The 20,263-nt window shown below is 36.9% G+C and overlaps 2 protein-coding genes across 2 annotated transcripts in view; one reads left to right on the forward strand and one right to left on the reverse strand.

Annotated features, from left to right (window-relative positions):
* Positions 1-15,766, forward strand: part of LOC109091312 (poly (ADP-ribose) polymerase family, member 8) — a 29,968-nt gene extending 14,202 nt beyond the window's left edge. Inside the window, exons 7-25 of the mRNA XM_042724515.1 lie at positions 3,478-3,572; positions 5,362-5,422; positions 5,529-5,619; positions 6,484-6,550; positions 6,637-6,765; positions 7,811-8,381; positions 9,286-9,339; positions 9,761-9,856; positions 9,972-10,064; positions 10,175-10,300; positions 10,373-10,438; positions 10,785-10,852; positions 12,388-12,549; positions 13,116-13,188; positions 13,663-13,732; positions 13,841-13,914; positions 14,065-14,134; positions 14,218-14,302; positions 14,488-15,766. Of these exons, the coding sequence (XP_042580449.1) occupies positions 3,478-3,572; positions 5,362-5,422; positions 5,529-5,619; positions 6,484-6,550; positions 6,637-6,765; positions 7,811-8,381; positions 9,286-9,339; positions 9,761-9,856; positions 9,972-10,064; positions 10,175-10,300; positions 10,373-10,438; positions 10,785-10,852; positions 12,388-12,549; positions 13,116-13,188; positions 13,663-13,732; positions 13,841-13,914; positions 14,065-14,134; positions 14,218-14,302; positions 14,488-14,590 (2,154 nt within the window). The 3' untranslated portion in view covers positions 14,591-15,766. The remainder of the gene's footprint in view (positions 1-3,477; positions 3,573-5,361; positions 5,423-5,528; positions 5,620-6,483; positions 6,551-6,636; positions 6,766-7,810; positions 8,382-9,285; positions 9,340-9,760; positions 9,857-9,971; positions 10,065-10,174; positions 10,301-10,372; positions 10,439-10,784; positions 10,853-12,387; positions 12,550-13,115; positions 13,189-13,662; positions 13,733-13,840; positions 13,915-14,064; positions 14,135-14,217; positions 14,303-14,487) is intronic.
* A 1,454-nt stretch (positions 15,767-17,220) lies between these two features.
* si:dkey-3h3.3 (uncharacterized protein LOC100144568 homolog) lies at positions 17,221-19,980 on the reverse strand. Its single transcript, XM_019105075.2, has 4 exons — positions 19,658-19,980; positions 18,485-19,426; positions 18,154-18,371; positions 17,221-18,021 (listed from the first exon to the last, which is right to left on the reverse strand). Exons 1-4 carry the CDS (start codon positions 19,670-19,672, stop codon positions 17,952-17,954), a joined length of 1,245 nt encoding a protein of 414 aa, XP_018960620.1. The 5' UTR covers positions 19,673-19,980; the 3' UTR covers positions 17,221-17,951.
* Positions 19,981-20,263: the final 283 nt, after the last annotated feature.

Raw genomic sequence — 20,263 nt, forward strand, 5'->3', positions numbered from 1 at the left:
ACCTACAATCCATATTAACCGAGTAATAACCTAAATGTGTTGAAATAGCGAACTGTCAGTGCAAACATGCCTTCTTTTTATACTACAGTACAAAGTTGTGGAGGAAAGAAATTAATACTTTTATTCAGCAAAGATGCATAAAATTGATACTACAATTTTTGTAGTGTGCTATCAACAGACACAAATCATACTCATTGAATTCTCTCACAACAATGAGAATGAACAATAATATTAAATGGCTATGTTATGACACTTATTGGTGCAGAGTGACATTTAGAAGCATGTGCAAATGTGACCTTCAGTTATAGGGATAATAGTGAAAGTTTCTGAGTTGGAGTTTGCTAAACAAGGTCCTGCCTCACATGGTCACTGCAACTAAAACTCCTAAGGTCTTACAGGTATAAAACCAGCTTCAAACCCACAGCACCGGTGGCTTCAGACTTTTCATTTCATGGTAAATTTACTTAAAGTAGTTTGCAGCTCATATAAAAGAACTTTATAACTCTCTTAACTTTTAATGATTAGTCCCTCACTCTTCTGAGAAAGTTTCCATCCTGAAAATGAATGTTTGCACACATGGATTGTGCTTAAATTAATCAGGTGACCATCCACTGGAGCAAATCCATAAAGCTGGAGTGAGTGAGTGAGTGAGCAAGCGAGCAAGCTTTGTGTGCTCTGTGAGGACCAGTCCAAAGGCAATGGAGATTCATACCCTAATGCCTGTGCCATGCTGTGAATGCTCACTGGCTCTTGCTGACTGTAATGTGGCAGTTTTGCAATCCTTTGCTGTTTTGACGGTCTCAAAGCCTTCGGGACACTCTTCCATGCCACATGCTGGCAGATTCTCTCTGAACTTCAGAACAGCTGGTGAATTTTCTTGATCTCTGTTGTACTGAATATCTAAAAAGACCAAACTACATCCATTGTTTACATCGACGAAAGCGTGACCAATGTACGTAATAGGCCATATTAAGAAACAGTTTGTAACTTCCATGCCACTAGTGTCACCAAATGGAACTGCAAACATGACTGATTAAGATTAAAAAATCGCATATTACCTCTGTCTTTCAAACAGATAGTCCTGTCCCGAACTAATACTCAAACTAGGTGAGCCAGTGTTGCTGTTATGGGCAAGGCTAGAAGCTCATACAAACAGTCAAATATTTAAATAAAACAAATAAAAAATACTTCACTCAAAATCTTTGATTCATATTTTGCCTGTTCAAATTCAACTTTCCTTTTAACTTCTTGCACCAATTATTACAGACTAGGTTTGTATGAGTATTATGATTACTCTTGAGAAATATAGTCACTGCATCCTTCTAAAACACAACATCTCTGTGTCTTTTAATCGGCTCAGCTCAGCATTAGAATCAAAGGATCAAAGAAAATAAAATCATTCAATCAAATCAAATAGTCTGTAGATGCTGGTATGGCAAATTAACTTTAACAAGAAAGCCCGGTAGTTTGTTTTGGACACAGTCTACTGATCTAATAATAGAGTAATCTAAAGTCAGTGCTTACCACTAAGGATTTTTTTCTACTGGCCCTTTTTGGAGTGGTGGTTCAAGTTTTTACTTGCCCTCCCAAAATTTCATTGGCCCTGCCACAAAAAATAAAATGGTTAGACTCATCTGACCTTTTATTCTAATAAATACAAAATTTCAACGTTTGTAATTCCAATTTCAAAAACTACTAGCCTAACAAATTCAAGGTTCTTAAACATTAGAGACAATTGAACAGTGATTAAAGGGGTCATATGATGCTGCTAAAAAGAACATTATTTTGTGTATTTGGTGTAATGCAATGTGTTTATGTGGTTAAAGGTTCAAAAAACACATTATTTTCCACATACTGTACATTATTGTTGCTCCTCTATGCCCTGCCTTTCTGAAACGCGTCGATTTTTAGATTTGTAGAGAGGTGTGCTCTGATTGGCCAGCTATCCAGTGCGTTGTAATTGGCTGAATACCTCAAGCATGTGACGGAAATGTTACGCCACTTACCATACTGTGATGACATGATGAGGCAAAAAAAAAAACACATTAGAAACAAGGCATTTGTTGCATCCAGTAGGGACATAATTACAGATTATAATGACTTACATTGTCTTTTTACGCGTTGCGTTGCATATCACGTGTAAACATAAAACCATTTGTCTGCATTTGTGATCGGATAAACGACAAACAACAAGCACTACTTACAGGTTGTGAGTCAGAACAGCCGGCATTGTAGGTTCAAACAGTCCTCAGTTAAATGTGTTGCACACACACACATATTTGAGTTGAAATGTTCTGGAACAGTGTTGTAAATACAACTTAACAACTGATTTCTATTTTTGTCCTCTTTTAGAAGGCCAAACAAAGTATTTTCACTTTCACAATGAAACACACAGCGTCTCCACGACATGCCGGCGGCAGCAGCAACAATACTACAGCAAGAATAAAAATTACTCTTTCTTTGCGTGAACATTTGGGCGGTGTTATGCAAATCTTCCCACACAGTGATGTAGACCTGTGGGGGCGTGTTTAAATGAGTCATTTTAGGAGGGCGTGGACGAGTTTTAACTTTTATAAAGAATATCTCTTTGGATTTGAGACTTTAGTCTTTGCAACTTTAGGCATCTTATCTATGCACAGACAGCTTGTAACACTCCAAAGAGAAAGGAAAACTTGAAATCGCATCATATGACACCTTTAAGAACAAATTAACAAATTAGAAGCAACAACACAAATAAATGCAATAGAACAAAAATACAAATTAAACAGTGCTTAAAATGTTTTCGGGTAGGTCTAACAGTAGTATTCAGGTAAAGAAAATTAATAATCAGATGTGAAATAACATTGCATAGTCTTCATTAATAAATTAAATATAGATTTATCCTAGTTAAAGCTACAAAAGTTATTCAGTTAAGAGTAGTGATTGAATTTCTCTGTCTATTGCTGTACTGGCCAAGACAGTGATTAGTAAACTTGACAAAGATTTGTTAGTTTTTGTCTTTTTATGCGAAAGAAATCAGTGCAACATTCCAGTTGTCCTTTGAAATTGCGTGAATGTTTAAATTGGCAATGATTAAAAACAAGTGCAAATGATAAACTTTTGTGACGCCGCAGCATTGGCCTGACTGGGCCAGTGACAAATGTCATCTGTCCTGAGCGTCTTTAACACTGACCACGGGTCATTGGGCAGTCCTTATTGTTGAGCCCTGAAAGTGTATGACATATATTAATTGTTAAAAGAGTGGAGAGACATCAGGTTAAAATGAACATGATTAATGTCAGGAAGCTTGTTTAAAGTGCTCTGGATCTTATACTGATTAAAAGCTCATTGTGTACCCAGTAAAAATGCACCTCTGAGGCCTCAAGGTAGAAACAATCATGAGTGGAGAAGTGGTTGAACAGCTGTCCCTGTGTTTCTTGATTTTTGAACTGGTGCTCCTGTATATCAACCCTTTGAGCTGTGTGTTTATGCGGGCAGGTAAATTATGATGGAGAGCTTCACAAACACCCCCAGCTGGAGGCTGATTTGGCAGCCGTGAGGGACTTATATGGCCATCATGCAGTATCTCTCAGGTATCTGACCATTCATTTTTCTTGATGTTTTGATGTGAGAACAGTTTGAAACTTTTGCAAATTAAACTGCTGCTTTTTTTTTTTTTTTTTTTTTTTTCCGCACAAAATGAAAAGCATTCAATAATAAAAGTGCAAACATTTTATCAGCTCAGGAGAAAAAGTATTGAACTTGTGACTTCCTTCTGAAATCCCCCACCACCAAAGAAGTGTTTTATGGGAAATGACACCCATTCTTTAGTGTTCTGAAACTGTTTACCCACTCAAGGACATTCTCTGCGTGAGCCAAGTCCCATAACGCTCAGGTGGCCAGTTCTCCAATCTGTCGTTTGGGGAAATGCTCTGTGATTAACTGAAGGACGGTCTGTGAGAGTCTGAGCGGTTTCAGTTTGATTACAGGCCTGTAATGGTGTAATGATTGCTGTGTTTTTACAGATAGGCTTTCTTTTAGCTAATCTGCGCTGCAATCAACATTGGAGTAAATTTATAGCAAGAAATAACAAATTTGAAACTGCTGCTTTTAAGAATGCTGTGGACAACAGCAAAAAATGCACATGCTCTTGTATGTACTTAACTCAGATGAAAAGAACATGTCAACAAGAACATGATTCACCCCGCAAAACCTGGCAATCTGAATGGTGTTTCATGCGATGACAGCTATTTAAAGCTTTGTCCTTGAAAGTTTATCTTGTCAAGCTGCTTTTGATAACAGCAGACAGTTAAATGAAAGAACAGCATAAAAGACTATTCATAGCAGCGGAAGTGTGTTTTATATTCGGTCTAGTGTATGATCTGTGTGATGCCTTTGCTCTGAGTCATGGATGGAAAACTATTTTGAGAATTTATTCAGCATTCTGCTTGAAAAATGACCTGGGCTGGTTTTGCTGAAGTCTCTTTGAGTCGGGTCACTGAGGCTCCCTTTAATAATTCCAGGACATGTCCCACTAAGTGGTTTTGCTTATTCATTGAACTGGATTTTAATGAAAAAGCAAAACTGCTTTTAGGTCATTGCACAACATTTTCGGTAAACAGCATAACACATCTTAAATGATTCCTTGAAGGTGCTCTGATTTTCTTTTACTGTAGTAAATATGTAATTTTACATGTGTCTTAACATGAGTGTGTGTTTATCAGCTGTATGTAAGCTTTTTCCTCTTGATAGATCAAAGGGGATTATTATTTCCTCAAACCTTTTGCTTTTGAGACACAGCGACTGCATTTGGGAGTGAGGTGTAACCATGGTAACAGTTAGCCCAGAGCAACGCAACAAACTCATCACAATGGTTTTATGAGAAATAAATGCTTTGAGTGAAGCTCAGCAACAGAGCTGGAACATCAAACTTCATCCTTCCCATGTCATTTAGGGCCTCACACTAACCAGTAGCCAAGTATTAATATTTTGTTAGCAAATTTGCATTCAGTCTAATTTTATCACTAGATAAAAAACAGTCCCTTTTTTTTCCTTCCAACTCGTTTAAAATATGGTACAAATGACTATTTATGTGAACTTTAAAAGAGAATGTTTTGTAAGCCGGCTGTATAAACAAAGTGAACTGCTTCATCATGTCTAAATTTGTTGTGAATTCCCCTTCGAATCCTGAAAGCTTTGTGCTTGACTGTCAAAAACATTCCGAGTAATATATTCTAGCAATTTTCTAGTCTTAATGAGTATGTATTTTAAAAGCTGCTGTGAATAAATAATAATCACACTAGCAGGATTTATCGTGTCAAAGATGGAAAGTCATAATCACCAAACCTGAAACTGTATCTATTTCAACCCCCCAAAATACAGGGAATATGGTGCAATTGATGATGTGGACATCGACCTACACATTGATGTCACTTTCCTAGATGTAAGTGTTATTGTTCAGTGTCCTATTAAAGATAATTGATGATGCCCAATGATTTTAAAAAATTTGTAAGTAGTGTGTGAAAGTGAAATGATGTTTTTGTTCATAGGAGGAGATTGCACTTGCCTGGGATGTAATCCGGAGTGAACCTGTTATTGTGCGGCTTCACTGCTCCCTCACACAGTATCTGAATGGACCAGGTTAGTTCTCTCACACACACAAACACACACAAAAACAAGCTCTCTGTACTAGAATATCAATCTTATAAACATCTGTTGCCCTTAGTCAGGTTGGAAGCCATATTGAATTGAACATGGATGAAAACAAGGCTGTAAGGTATAGACTTGTAGTCTTAACAATGGCACACACTGTATAATGATCCTAAATTGTGTAATTTTCACAACTCACATTTTTCAAAACAGTTTCTTAGAGATTTGTCTTCTAAAAAAAAAGTCTTTTGTAAAGATTTTGTTGTTAAACAATAGGAATGCCCATCTAGCGCATTGTAATTCTATCCCTCACAGCTTCATTTTCATTCCTGTCAAAACTTCATCTATTGCCATGGTTCCCAGCCAGGGGTACAGAGAAATGTGTTAAATGTATAAAACAGTTAACAAATCCTGCAAATGATTTTCTTGTCAACAATATTAGACTCGTTTGGCCAACTTGCCTTGTTAGATGTTTTTATTCTGTGTTCCTTTTGCATAAATACAGTATGACTTGTTCTTCTCAGTGAGAGTCGTCTGAGTGTCCTTGCACTGAGCTCTCTCTGTTGATTGTAGATTTGTTCAGAATTACTTGTCTCAAGAACATGACCACTTCAGTTCAGATTGCAGGAGAAAGAGAGAAGTTACTTGGACATGGCCGTAATGCCTGCTCTTGTTCCCTTTCCAAGATATTGCTCATCATAAGTGGCTCCTTTTAGAGTGACCTTTTGTTCTAGTGTTTTAAAAACCTCTGATAGGCTTTGATGGCCAAATCAAATGTCTGTAGCAAATGGTTTCATTATGTGGTATTTGTTTTGCAATACCTTTCTCATGGAAAATGTGATGTCCCGTTTCCAGTTCCCACTGTTGACGTGTTCCAAGTGTCTTCAAAAGACAGATTTGGACTTGGGCATCAGTTGAAAAAGTAGGAAACTACTGGAAAATGTTTTCTAGTCTTATATAGGGTTTTCACGTGTCATTAAACTTCATGAGTGTGTCGTTTCTTGGCAGGGTAATGCAAACCTTTGTCACACAGCAGTGGAAGTGTCAGAGCAAAGATAAACTCATCAGCCCACACAGCAAAAAGCTAAACGAGAGGAAGGTGAAGTCTCCCCTGCACATTTTTTCAACTCTACGCAGGTAAGAAAAAAAAAAATCACTCAGCTACACCAGTACTGGACAGTTGATCAGATAAAGGCCAACCCTAGTCCTGAGTTTTATATCCCCCTTTGTAGCTCTTTATACCCAGGACCAAAGAAATGTTCACCAACAAAATTGGTTGCTACTGGTAAATGGTAACATATTTAACTAACAACACGCATTAAAACGCTTAAACTCTTTCTAGAATTTTTTCCCGTTCTTAGTGCTATTATTGCTTTGTGCAGGCCATTACAGAACAGTTTTTCAAACATTGAGACATTATTCTCTGATTGTGTATTAACCAGTCTTAACCTTACTCTTAAACTTGTTTGTGTGCTCTTTTGTGGTTCATCTGTTTCAACAAAAAGATGTTTTCTGTCCTCTGTTTGACTGGAATAAATTTGTCTGTCAGTCAGCATATACAGTATATGAGTAAATTTGGTGATCATTTTTTTCCCATACATCTCGCATTTGGTGTGATTAGGCTAAACTTATGTCTTCAAGACCAGCTTCATGATCCTCTTGAGTTTATTAGACCAGCTGGAGAGTCTTAGATGTAAGAGCTAATGTATTATAATGAATGACCTCATAATGAGTCGATGGTTGGTTATCAAACTGTTGGAACTGCTGACACAAATCTTGTTTCACTGCATTGTAAAGAATCCCTGATGAAATTGACATTGGGTTTGGCATTTTAAAACCATAAAGAGGAAATCTTACCTAAGTGCCTTGTGTGTGTGTTCTTATTAAATGAATAATAAAATGATCCAGAAATGAAATTTAAGATGCAGAAAAAACGGTGAAGCAATTTGTCAACAATGCTTATTGCTTTGTATCTCATTAACCAACTGTAATTCATTAGTGCAAAAAACACGCATTTCCACTGCGAACTATGCAGACCTCAACATGAAAAATGAAATGGTGTGAATCAGCCAATGAAGCATTCTGAAATGTGCAGCATTTGCACAAGCGTAATTGCACAACTTCTTTCTGTGTTCCTTAATTCATGTTGTTTGATTAATGTGCTGTGCTTGTGCAAACTCAGATCCCCCAGCTACCCTCCTCCTGGCTGTGTGAAAAGCAAAAAGAAGCTCAAACCTGAGCAGGATGGCATGTCGAAATCCCACCGTCTGTTACGGCGAACATGCTCCAGCACGGTGAAGCCAGAAATGGACGGCTGCGTCGGCAAGTCGCACAAGCTCCTGGGCAATTCCCTCTCCAGTGACCCGCGGATGGAGCAACATCAGCCCCTCAAGCAACCCCACCGGCTGCTGTCGAGGCCCTGCTCGACCGCTGTTAAACCGGAGGACTGCCCGCCGCTGCGGCCTCATCGGTCGAGCGTGGCAGAGCCTCGCTGTGAACACGCTGCTGGCAGTAGCGATGGCGGTGCTTTGAAGCCCCACCGGCTCCTGGGCCGCGCCTGCTCGGGCAGCGTGCGAACTGAAGAGCTGGATGGCCTGAAGCACCACCACCGTCTGCTCAGCAGGTCCTACTCCAGCAGCACCAAGATGGGGAAAAGCGACATCTTTAAAGAACCTGTCACGGAGAGCAGACGCCTCTCCCTTACCTCAGGGCTAATCGGCATCCTAGCCCCATCACTCTCTTCCACACCTCAGGTAAGGATGTTTCCCATAGGCTGCTTGGGATTTTGTCGTATGAAAATAGTTTCTTGAGATTACATAATAAATAAGACACTTGATTATGTGTTTTTGATATGAAAGTATTATTTAAAAGGCACCTATTATGCCCCTTATTACAAGCTGTAATATAAGTCTCAGGTGTCCCCAGAATGTGTCTGTGAAGATTCAGCAAAAAATACCCAACAGATCATTTATTATATCATTTTGAAAATGCCCATTTTGAGTGGAAGCAGAAACACGCTGTTTTCGTGCATGTATCTTTACATGCAAATGAGCTTCTACTTCCAGCCCCCTTTTCCAGAATAGAGTGCCTTTACACAGCTTCTGTCTCAGATACTCTGCCAAAAAACATGTTTGGTTTTTATGTCTGTCATGCTGAAGTCATGCATTTTAAAGTCTGATATAGTTTCATCTTCTGATCTATGGTTTTCTGAGTGCACACATTCTGTGAACGGCTTGATCTGAGACACTGCTTATGATTAATGGGGATTAAAAAAAAAAGGAGCGGGTGGATTTTTATCATTATAGTGTGGTTGTGTACACACACTATGCCAACACACATTTATGTTCAAACAACATGTAAAAGTGAATTTTGCATAATAAGTGCCCTTTAAAAGAATTTATTTACTGCAAAAATAAAAGTGAACAATTTCACGGTTAATTTCTCCAACCAGGCAGAGATGAGAGCATTTAACAGGTTGAGGACAGGGCGATTTATTTAAAAAAGAGAGAAATTCAGTAGTTTAAACATTTTTTTTCCCCACAAGTTTAATTTTTGGCTTGAGGCATTGAAAACAACTTTGTGTACTTTGCTTGTGAATGTGGTTCGGAATTTAGAGGTAAGAGTTAAAACTTTTTTTTTCCCTGTTTTCCCGAGTAGCCAAACTTCGGAGCCAAATCCATTCCAGTCAGAGACAGAGGTTTCCTTGTTCAGGTAAAACAAACAAACAAACAAAAAAATTCTACACTTCCCCCTTTGCCTTAATTCATTATTCAAACAGTATTTGGGGTCTGATTAATACAACTCTTTTGCTTGCAAATACATGCAAAATCCTTTCCTGAAGCAAACTGAGCTTGAGGGCATGTGATTGGTCGCAGTAGTTGACATTCTCCAGTCATTAGTATTCTTATGACCAAAACTGAATGTGCAAGAAACATTTCAAGAAACATTCCTTTCAGTTGTTTCAAACATGATGAAAATATATTATTTTTCAGTGGACTGTCCTTTTAATTTGTATAAGGGATTTGGTGGAGCTCTTCTGGCAGCTGCTGATGTTGTAGTTGTATTACTATTATAGAGGGGAGATATGTTACTGAATGGATGCTGTATGTGTTGACTTGATGTGTAATTGCAGACTATGGAGTATGCAGAGCAGCGTATCCCTGTACTGAATGAGTTCTGTGTGGTCTGCGATGAACCTCACGTGTTCCAAAATGGACCAATGCTAAGAGTGAGCGTTTGCTCTACTAGCTATCTTAAATTGATAGATAATGTGAATTCTTTCGATTAATTCTGGATTGCTAATAACATTTCATTTCTAATGATCTCGTTTATGTGTCCTATAGCCCACAGTGTGTGAGAGAGAGTTATGTGTATTCGCCTTCCAAACGTTAGGGGTCATGAATGAGGCTGCTGATGAGATTGCCACTGGTGCTCAGGTACACAAACAAACAACCAAAATAGACATACTTGACTGTAAGCACTCATATAGTCACTCTGCACAGATGTTTCTAACCAAATGGCTTACGATTTCTGTTTGTGATTACAGGTGGTAGACCTACTGGTCTCCATGTGTCGATCTGCACTGGAGTCTCCGAGGAAAGTTGTCATTTTTGAGCCATATCCCTCTGTGGTGGATCCCATTGACTCACAAGCACTTGCCTTCAACCCCAGGGTACTTAAAACTTTAGTGTAATCCTGCTATTCAGAAAGGAATATTACATTGATTGTTTGAGTTCTTCTTCAGAAAAAGGACTACGACCGAGTGATGAGAGCACTTGACAGTATCGCATCTATCAGAGAAATGACCCAGGTATAAAGTCAAATTTTACAAGAGCATGTTTTTTCTGTGATTGTTATATTGTTTCGAAAGCCATCAGTCAATTAAAATAGAGTGGTTTTAATCAAATAAAAATGATATAAATGATTTAGAAATATTTATTACAACATATTTTGATAATTAAATATACTATTTTTCTAATGTAATATTTCATAAATGAATCATACAAATTGCATTAAATGGACAGCCCTACTTGTTTACAATCCCTATATCATGCGTAGCATATGACTTCAGAGAAATCATCCAATGTTTTATACCTAATTTATAAGCCTTGACAGAATGCAATAACATGTTGACCGTTGACATGTCTTCTGCACAGGCTCCATACCTGGAGATAAAGAAACAAATGGACAAGCATGATCCCCTGGCTCACCCACTGCTGCAGTGGTATGACAGAATGACATTTCAGTCATTATCTACTCCACTCCGGCATTTTAATGATGTGTAAATGTGATGGTGAACTCTCCTAAGAGCTCCGATTACATGGTCTTGGAGAATGTGTATATCCATCTTTATGATCATGTGATGAGCTATTACTCATTTATTGAAATACATCTATAGTCCTGCAGTAGAGGGTTTCAAACCTAACGGGGAATATGATGTGATTCATAAATCCATTTTTTTTTTTAGGGTGTTTTTTAGTGTAAGATATCACATATTGTGGATTTTTGTTTTTATAGTGTGTGTTTTGTATGTTTTTTTTTGAGTTTGTAATGATGTCCTTGAATATTTCTGCTATCAAATGCCATAAGAATGTGCACATTTCTGGGATCTAGATTAAAAGATGATCAGGGTTAGACTTCGGGTGATCAACTTGAAGACGTCTATGATCGACTTTTCAAGGAAATCGTAGAGATCACGATCTTTCATGTCCTCATAATAATATTAAAACTACAGAAATGACTGCCTACTAGTAGATGACTGTGGCTGGTCAAATTATATCACACATCTCTGTCATGTGTCTTTTATGCGTGGTGACATATTTAAAAAAAACAACTCGAAGTGAGCTACAGGAGCAGTAGTAGTTAAATTCAATTTTAGTGTCAGGTTTTTCAACTTCCAAATCAATTCAATTATGTTATGTGACTGTCATAAAATGCAGTCTACTGTGGGACATGCTTTATTTTAAAAAGAGCTTGCGCCTCAGAGCGAGTAGACGAAACACAATAAATGCAGTCATTGCTTTTGAAAGGTGGATGCCATTTGGGAACGCAGTTGTGTAAGACAATTATACAGAAATACTTTGACGACAGACTTTGCTCAGGCATTTCAGAATGACCATAACAACATATAGATGCTGTGAACGAGATTGGTCCGCTGTGCTAGTTAAGTTATCCCGTCTCATAGCTCAAAGTCACATGACTTTTTCAATGCGCATGGAGCAATTTATCCGGTAAATGTGTTTCCATCATAGTTTATGCACTTTTTTTTTTTTTTTATCAGATAAAGAGTTTATCCTACTTAAATGTGCACATAAGTCTTTTTTGTTTATTTTATTTTATTCAGTTTTTTGTATTAGTTTTATTTTTTTTTTTGAATTTTTTGTGCATCTTGGCGTTTCCATCCAGCATTAAGTTTATTTTGGAAACAGCTAGTGATGCAGTGTTTTAAAGTTTAATTCATGCTTTAATGTCCATTTTGTTTGTTTAATGCAATACTGTGTTGTTCAAACAGATAAGCCATTGACTTGTTCCAGTCTGGATATTCTCATTAGTACATCTCAAAATTGGCAGATCGTGGTTTTGTGCGATAAGATCTCAATATGATCTTTTTGGGAAGTTTCCCCATCCCTAGGTTAGACTAACTGGCATCACCTCCCTAAGATAGAAACATGACTCTTTCAGTTCTTCTGTATTCCTGAAAAGTTTTAAATTCAGAGGAACTTTTCAGTATCTCCGTCTCAAGCAGAGAAAATGATTAAGGCTTAACGTCTCAAGTGTATGCTCTTACATCTTATTTTTCTCACAACAGCAACTGAAGTTCATGCACACACCCCATCAGTTCCTGCTGCTCAGTAGTCCGCCAGCCAAAGAATCCAACTTTAGAGCTGCTAAAGGCCTCTTTGGGAGTACCTTTGCTTTCCAGTGAGTTCCATTTTAAACACTCAATACAGCATTTACCTAAGAATCTTCTAATCTGACCCACATCATTACAAATTCACGATTCATGACAAGCAAAATGTGTTTTATCTGGTCCCTAAGTATATTACAGTATCTGTCCATTCTTGCCATTTTTGGCAAGGTCTTGGCGGTTTTGTGTGCAGTGTGATTCAGGCAGTCTGTGAATGGTCTGTGGGTGTGCTGAACAAATGTTGTAGATGTCACAAGCCTGGTTTGCACTGCAAGACATAACAGAAAAGCAATAATTTCTTACTTCACATGCTTTATGGCATTGTGATTATGTCCACTTATAATAAATATTCTAAATTTGGAAGTACATTTCATTGTCACAATAAAAGGAATCCAGTTCCAGCTGTCTTAACTGGTTCAGCTGTTTTTCGACTGTGCAGCAAGCTGTATTTTTAAGGAGTCATAGAATTCAAATCTGTCTTTTGCACAAATCTAATTAAAGCCACAGCTGTACAGGCGTGAAGTCTCTTGCTGAGTTTTAAAAAGACAAACTGACTGGCTCTTTCCCCTCTCTCTTTCAGTGGATCACACATAGAAAACTGGCACTCCATTTTGAGGAATGGTTTGGTCGTGGCATCAAACACGAGGCTTCAGGTACTTGCATCTAATTATGATGCAGATGCATTACCCACAGTGTCTGGTTCTTTAAAGAGACCGATCATAAAAAGGGTTGAGGGGAAAAATGTTTTTTATAGAAAACAAGCTGAGATGAAAGTGTGGATGAAGCTGTTTTTTTTATAGTGGAAATAGATGTAGTAAGATGTAATAGTGTATACATGCATGCATAATGCATTATGTAAGCCTCTTAAACATCGGAGCAGACTGATGTACACTGACCTTTTTATACCACATCTCTAAATTTATGTAAAAAGGAACTTAAGAGGTTTATTCACTGGATGTTTCTTACAACAAAATATAAAACTTAAATGTTTTTAAATCCAGTTGTGTGTACTGTATAAGCTTACTGGGTATTTCTGCAAACATATTTCACCAAACATATTTTGAGAAGTAAAACAGTTTGCTATGGTTTTAACTCAGTGCCACACTGAATCATTGTTTTGTTCGCAGCTCCATGGCGCTATCTATGGGATTGGAATCTATCTCAGTCCATTATCAAGCATATCCTTTGGCTACTCAGGTCTTAAAACCTTTATAAGCAAAACTCTGTACTTTCTACATAAATATATGCAAAAAATGTAAAAACATGTATAATTGCTTGACGTAACTGTGGCTTTTTGTGGAACAGGGATGAATAAAAAACAGCAGAAAGTTGCTTCAAAAGATGAAACTGCTGCCAACAAGTCCAATATTAATTTGCAGGTATTTAGTTTTTTAAGCATTGCTACTTTTTTTCCCCAATTACCTGACGCGGTCATTATTAGAATGCCTTTCTTAAAAAATAAATAAATAAATGCTTGGCATCCTAAAACCTGCAGGACATGATCCACATTTTTCTGTTTTTACTTTCAGTCACAGAAGAAAGGCCAGAACCCGCAGTTTCTGCAGAGCCGCAACCTGAAATGCATAGCCTTATGTGAAGGTACACATTTAACAAAGATTTATACCATCATCTGCAATTTTTGTTATGTTAATAATCACTTCTTTTTTTTTTATATGTAACAGTTATTACATCTCCAGACCTGCACAAGCATGGGGACATCTGGGTAGTTCCAAATACAGATCATGTCTGCACACGTTTTTTCTTTGTGTAAGTACATTCATGTCTATCTTAGCATATATTTGTAAAATTAAATATTGAGTGTGTATCTCACATATTGAATGCATTCATTCTATCATAAAATAAAAAGGAAATGTGTTATAAGCTGAAGTACTGAACCTAAAATGAACTGAAAGTGTATTTTTTTTTTTTTTTTTTTTTTTTTTGTGAACTAGTTATGAGGACGGACAGGTAGGTGACACAAGTATAAACACACAGGACCCTGGCATTAATAGGGAGATCTTGCGAGTCATCGGCAATCAAACGGCTACTGGATGACAGAGTTTGAACACAATACTGCTGCCTTGACCTCTTTCCCAAAGCCGGACATTTGAGCGTATGAGGCCAATACCACATGTATTTTTGGTAACCACAAATACACAAAAAAAAAAAAAAAAAAACAAGAAGCATATTCGCAATCTTCAGAATACAGTATTTCTACTGTTACCCTGGGATACATGCATATTTACACTGGCTATTCAAACTATTACCATTTTGCTAAGTTTATAAATACAAGGTACATTTTGAAAGAGCATGGTATGTCTCTCAGTTCAACTGATAGACTACTTATTTTTTGTAAAGAATACAAAAAATGAAACACTTTGAAGAATACAGTATTTTGAGACTTTCCTGGAGAAAATACAATTTTCCTGTGAGAATATGCGCCATCTGACCTTGTTTACTAAGAGTTGTACTTGTTAAAGTACATTAATTTGTGTATACAAAAGGTGTCTACTGTATATGCACTTTATTTTTCTTAATTGTATGATAGTTGTTTCAAACTTCCATATAATCTTAAATGCCTTTGAAAGACAGACGTATTTATTGTTTGACAGTGCTGAACACAAGCGAGCAACTCCTGATGTTGACTGCATTTACAGCCAATGGAGAGCTTTGACAAGTGTAGTTTAAAAACAAAATCCCTGTGCTACAGCTAATATTTTCTGCTACTTAAAAGTAGCTGTCGGTTTACAATTTCTAAAGGCCTCAGTTTAGAATTTGCCCAGATGTACTGAACCTGCCACTTCATTAACGTCGTCATTTTAAACGTACAGTATTGCTGTAAGGTTTTCATTTACGAGTGACTATACCAAGTATGAAAAAAGTAAGATTAAAAATACAAAAAAATGAAAAGACTTTATATATTCAGCAGCGACAACTAAACATAAGATGCATGCTGCTTTCCTTACGTTTTCAGATTTTTTTAATAATGGATAAAAATCGGCACCCAATTGTAAAATGTCTTTGAATATTTCAATATAAAACTTTTTTGTAAGGTGATTTTAAGGCAGAATAAGTGTTTGCTGCTTGTTGTTTATACATTGTAATGTATTAACAGAAGGTTCAAATGTGTGAGTATTCTGTTCGATTTTTGCAATTCTTTATAGTGATGTTTAGACACCTGTGTGGTTGTTAACTTTACTTTCGAAACATTAAATTGTTTGATCATTGAAATCACTAAATCTTTTTTTGAGAATGATCACCCAATATAGGTATTAGGAATATGTGCATAAAGGGTAACGCGTTTGGATAAATTAATTAAATTGTATCAAAAATACTATACGAGGAAATGCAACTTCTACAAAGTCTAGATGTAGCACCACATTTTTTCCCCCCTCCCTTATGGTTAGAATTATGGGTTTTATTAAAATATGGACACATTAAATATGTGGTATTGATTATTTTGTGCAGAAAAGTATTTTGCATTTTTCCATGGGACTCTGAAATACTGGTAAATTCACATGATGTTCACTTGCAATATATTCCATTGACTCCATTATAGTTTCAATTGAATGGCAACAGCTTAATATTACATTAAATCTAAAGTGAAAGTTTACATAATCATTACGCATTGTCAAGTTTGTCATTACTAAAAAAAACGATGTAAATCAGATTAATTATTCTTTCAATTCCACAATCTAATCAGTTAATAAATATTGTTTTAATATCTTTCAAGGATTAAGATGGGGGTCGTTCTTACATGCATGTACTCTCTTGCAAAACATCTAACAGAAAATTATTTTTATTTGTGTTTATATTTTTTTCATTGTGATAGACCATGTTCATATGTGATAGGTCTATTTGTATAGTTTTGTACATTTTCCACACAATTTGGTAAAAAAAAAAAAAAAAAAAAGGATCATGCTACTTAGCATTTGGTGCCTTATCGATAACGATTTAATGGCAAACATGACAGTACTGTCATATATGAAAATACTGTATATAGTGTAAATAATGCCACAGCAACATGGAGGCCAAATATTTTCTGTAGTACGTTTTTACTTTTTCTTTATTTTTTTGAGAGGGTATAGATTTTTTTAAGTTTTGTGGATATTGTATTTTGTGTATGTTTTTGTTTTTTTTATTTTGATTTTTGAATAATTATTAAGTTTTTCTTTTTTCTTTCTAACTGAAATCGCATGTACTGTAAAACCCTAAGTACTGCAGAACACCAGTTCAAGCACACAAGCCTGCAGCCTTACCAGCATCACTCACCTTTGATCCGGAGCCATTTTCCAAACGCAAGAGCCGTTCCTTTTTGTTACAACCATGAAACACCTGGCCAGTGCTCAACATCTAACAAACAACTTCAAAATGACTGCTGACAGCATTAAGGTGTAGTCAAAATATGTTTATGAAGGGAAAAGCAGTGCATGGAGATTTTGTATGAAGTTGTAGAATAGATCTGCCATTTCATTTCAAGTGTCTGTCCTCTAAAGCACAAATTATTCTAGTTTTCCTATTGCTGTTTTTCTCATAAAAGGTTATATGTTACTAATTTAGCTGTACCTGTAAATCAGCGCTAGAACAGGCTAATCATTGACTCAACTTGGCCAAAAGCCAGGACACTTGGGCCAGGTAAGTCATAGATTATTATTATTATTTGTATATGATGCCTAAATACCAGTACATTTTTTTGCATTTGAATTTAATTAATGTTCATATAAAGTTCATGTACACTTTTTGCATCTTTCATCCAAGTTTTAATACTACAATCCACCAAAATCAAAACAAAGGTAAACAATAAATGATCCAGGAAAAAAAAGTCAGTGTTAAAAAGCCTGGTACCAATGGTTTAGTGTTACTAAAATTTGTGTGATTAGAGTTTTTTGCTGCTGAGGAACTATAACTTTCGATACACTACATGACACTTAATTTTACTACATGTTCATCCATTTAAAAAAATCTAATCACAATATAATACAGCAATGATTATTTTTAAAGTAAAACTGATATGATTTGATCATATTGACATGAAACTAAGGTTTCATTTAAAAGCACAAACAAGTTATACTGCATACACAACATCATAATAGATTTTCTTAGGGGCATTTTGAAAATGCTGTCACACACGTGATGCTGCAAAAGACATTAAAGCAATGGTTAAACATCTCTGTGTAAAAACTATGAAAGGTAGCGCAGTGGAATATGAAAATGTACTGAATGTCCCTTAACTCTGTTTCTCTTATACTGCTTCACAGTTTCAACTGTGTGAAACATTAAGAATGCCTGTAAAAAAAAAGAAAGAAAAGTGCTTGACCTTGATTAGTGATCACAAGACTGGAATATTACTTCATTCTTGTCCGTTTTAATATGACTACTGGTTGTAATAATAGTGTTTGAACTGATTAAAAGGTAGTTAGTCGATTCCTTTTGCTTTCAGTTCATCTTGTACTCGTTTCAGGTAGTCTGGATCTGGGTAACCATAACTACAAAGAAGAAAACATAATTACAACACTTATGATAACTACTGTGAATTAAACAGTGCTAAAATTAAAAGGGCTTGTCTCAAAGAAGGCAACCACCCAAAAATGATGACAACACCCAAACGGTGTACTCACGAGGTTGGTCCTCCATAACGAGACGTCTTATGGTGAATGTCATTCCAGGTCACCACATTGTTCTGTCCAGTGGTAGATGAGCGTCCAATGGTGAAAGTGAGTCGCTGGTCGAATGCTCTCTGCAGAAGCTTCAGTACCTTATTGCCCTCTGCTGAGTTAGGGAGGTAAGCTATGCGGGACGCACCCTGGTACGGCATGCCTGGGTTTGGGTGTTCATCCTGCAGAGTATGAGGTAATCAAAACACAACATTTCAACTGTGTAACAGATGGATGTCATAACGAACAGCTTAAAGCAGAAAAATATCTAACACTTCATTGCATTTGTACTCACCCCCTGATATCCACTTGGTATATTGTAGTTAATTATGATTGTACCATATTTTTCATATCCAGGTAGAGAGGACCTGTCCGATGAGACAGTCATGGTTCCTCCTTTTGGTTGTGTCCCTGTAAGATTGCCGTATATCTCTCCGCATATCGGACAAGTTGGCTTGACATGGAAAGCTCTCTCCAAACAATCTTTACAAAATCTGTGTTTACATTTAGACAAGACTGTGGATTCAGATATCTTGAGTGTTTCCAAACAAATCGGACACGCCTCATCTTTGGCTTGGTCTACTGATGTCTGTTGTTTCACAGGTTGCTTGTAAGGTGTGTCATTGACTTTTGTTTTATTTGGGGTTTGGTAGTGTGAACATGTCTGTGTACTCCCATTCAAAAATGTCTCAAATCTTTCAAGGCTAATGAAGTTGCCAGTCAGTTGCAATCGCCTTTTATCTTTACAAGTGATTAGGAGTTCTGGAAATTCTGCTTGGCAACGCTCAACAATTCCTCGACTGTAATCGTATGTCCTGGTTTGCAGCCCCGTTGCAATCTTTTGATACAATGTTATAAACTGTTCTCGTGCAAACTGAGCGTGAACGCTCTTGCCAGACGGAGACATAAAGGTCACACGTCTATCATCTCGCCTCATGATAACTCCATTCCTTTTTTTAATTATCTCAAGTTCCTTAGATTTAATTTCTTGAATATAATCCATAACAACGCCATCAACCTTTACTGGTTCATCTACTATAGAGTTACTTTGAGCTTGTCTCTCTTCTTGTCTTAGAGCCCTACTTCCATCACGTGTTCTTTGCACAATTATACTCCTGTAAATATCTTCAGCCTCTCGAAACGACCCGCTGGCAACACCATTCGCGTCTCCATATTTGTGTTTCACAGTCTTGCTTGAATCTGAATTTGGCGGGTGTAGTCTCACTGCAGTGAATATCTGCAATGAATTTGAAAATAATAATAATCATAGCTGATTTATTAACATGGTATCTGCATTTGTTTTAAAATCAGGACTTTTTAAAGAACTGACTTACGTCACGCTTACGTCTAAAGACACTAATAAACAGTAGTAGTAGCAAGTAAGTTAATTTAACTAACCGGAGTCCTGACATTAAATCCTTAAATGATAAATAATGTCGAGTTTTAGCATGACTGTTAGCAAACTCACCTCTGGCAGGCTCATCTCTGTCTCCACTGATGGCGTCGTTCAGTTGTCAGGGAAATCAAAACAATATCAAGCGGGAACAAAACGGGCCGAGACCTACCGTAACCGTGAAGAAGTTTGTTTCAGTAAAAAGGTAACGTTAAGCATTGTTTTCTAAAGAGTAACGTTAGTACAAGTGGAAGCGCTTTTTGTTTGGTCCAATATATCATCACAGTGTCACTCAGAACACTGTTAACACTTTTTGAACGTACACACGCTCCAGTTTGTTTCACTTTTTCAAGCAGGAAGTCATCAGTGTCGGGTTGCCAGGTCCTAGAAAAACCAGCCCTAGGCCGCCTCAAAATCCACCCAAAAGGAATAAACACTAGCCTATTTGACTCCGTCCAGAGTTAACAGATGCGGGTGTCAAAAACAATAATTTGCATTTAGTGTTTAATATTACAAAGACACGGTTTTCAACTTTTTAAAAATTAAGTAGGTAATTCTACCCACTTAACATAATAATCTTAAAGATCAGTTAATGTATACGAGTATCGCTATCGTATCTGTATTGAAACGACAAAATAGGCAAGATCAGTGGAGTAAACACCACGTGCTGCCAGGAATTAA

This window comes from Cyprinus carpio, chromosome B5 (assembly GCF_018340385.1).
Source record: "Cyprinus carpio isolate SPL01 chromosome B5, ASM1834038v1, whole genome shotgun sequence".
Taxonomy (NCBI): Eukaryota; Metazoa; Chordata; class Actinopteri; order Cypriniformes; family Cyprinidae; genus Cyprinus; species Cyprinus carpio.

Excerpts from the sequence above, each read along its gene's own strand:
- si:dkey-3h3.3 (XM_019105075.2), bottom strand. Across the intron at positions 18,372-18,484 it reads TACCAAGTGGATATCAGGGG|GATGAACACCCAAACCCAGG; the intron begins GTGAGTACAAAT and ends CATACTCTGCAG. Across the intron at positions 18,022-18,153 it reads CGTTATGGAGGACCAACCTC|TTATGGTTACCCAGATCCAG; the intron begins GTGAGTACACCG and ends TCTTCTTTGTAG.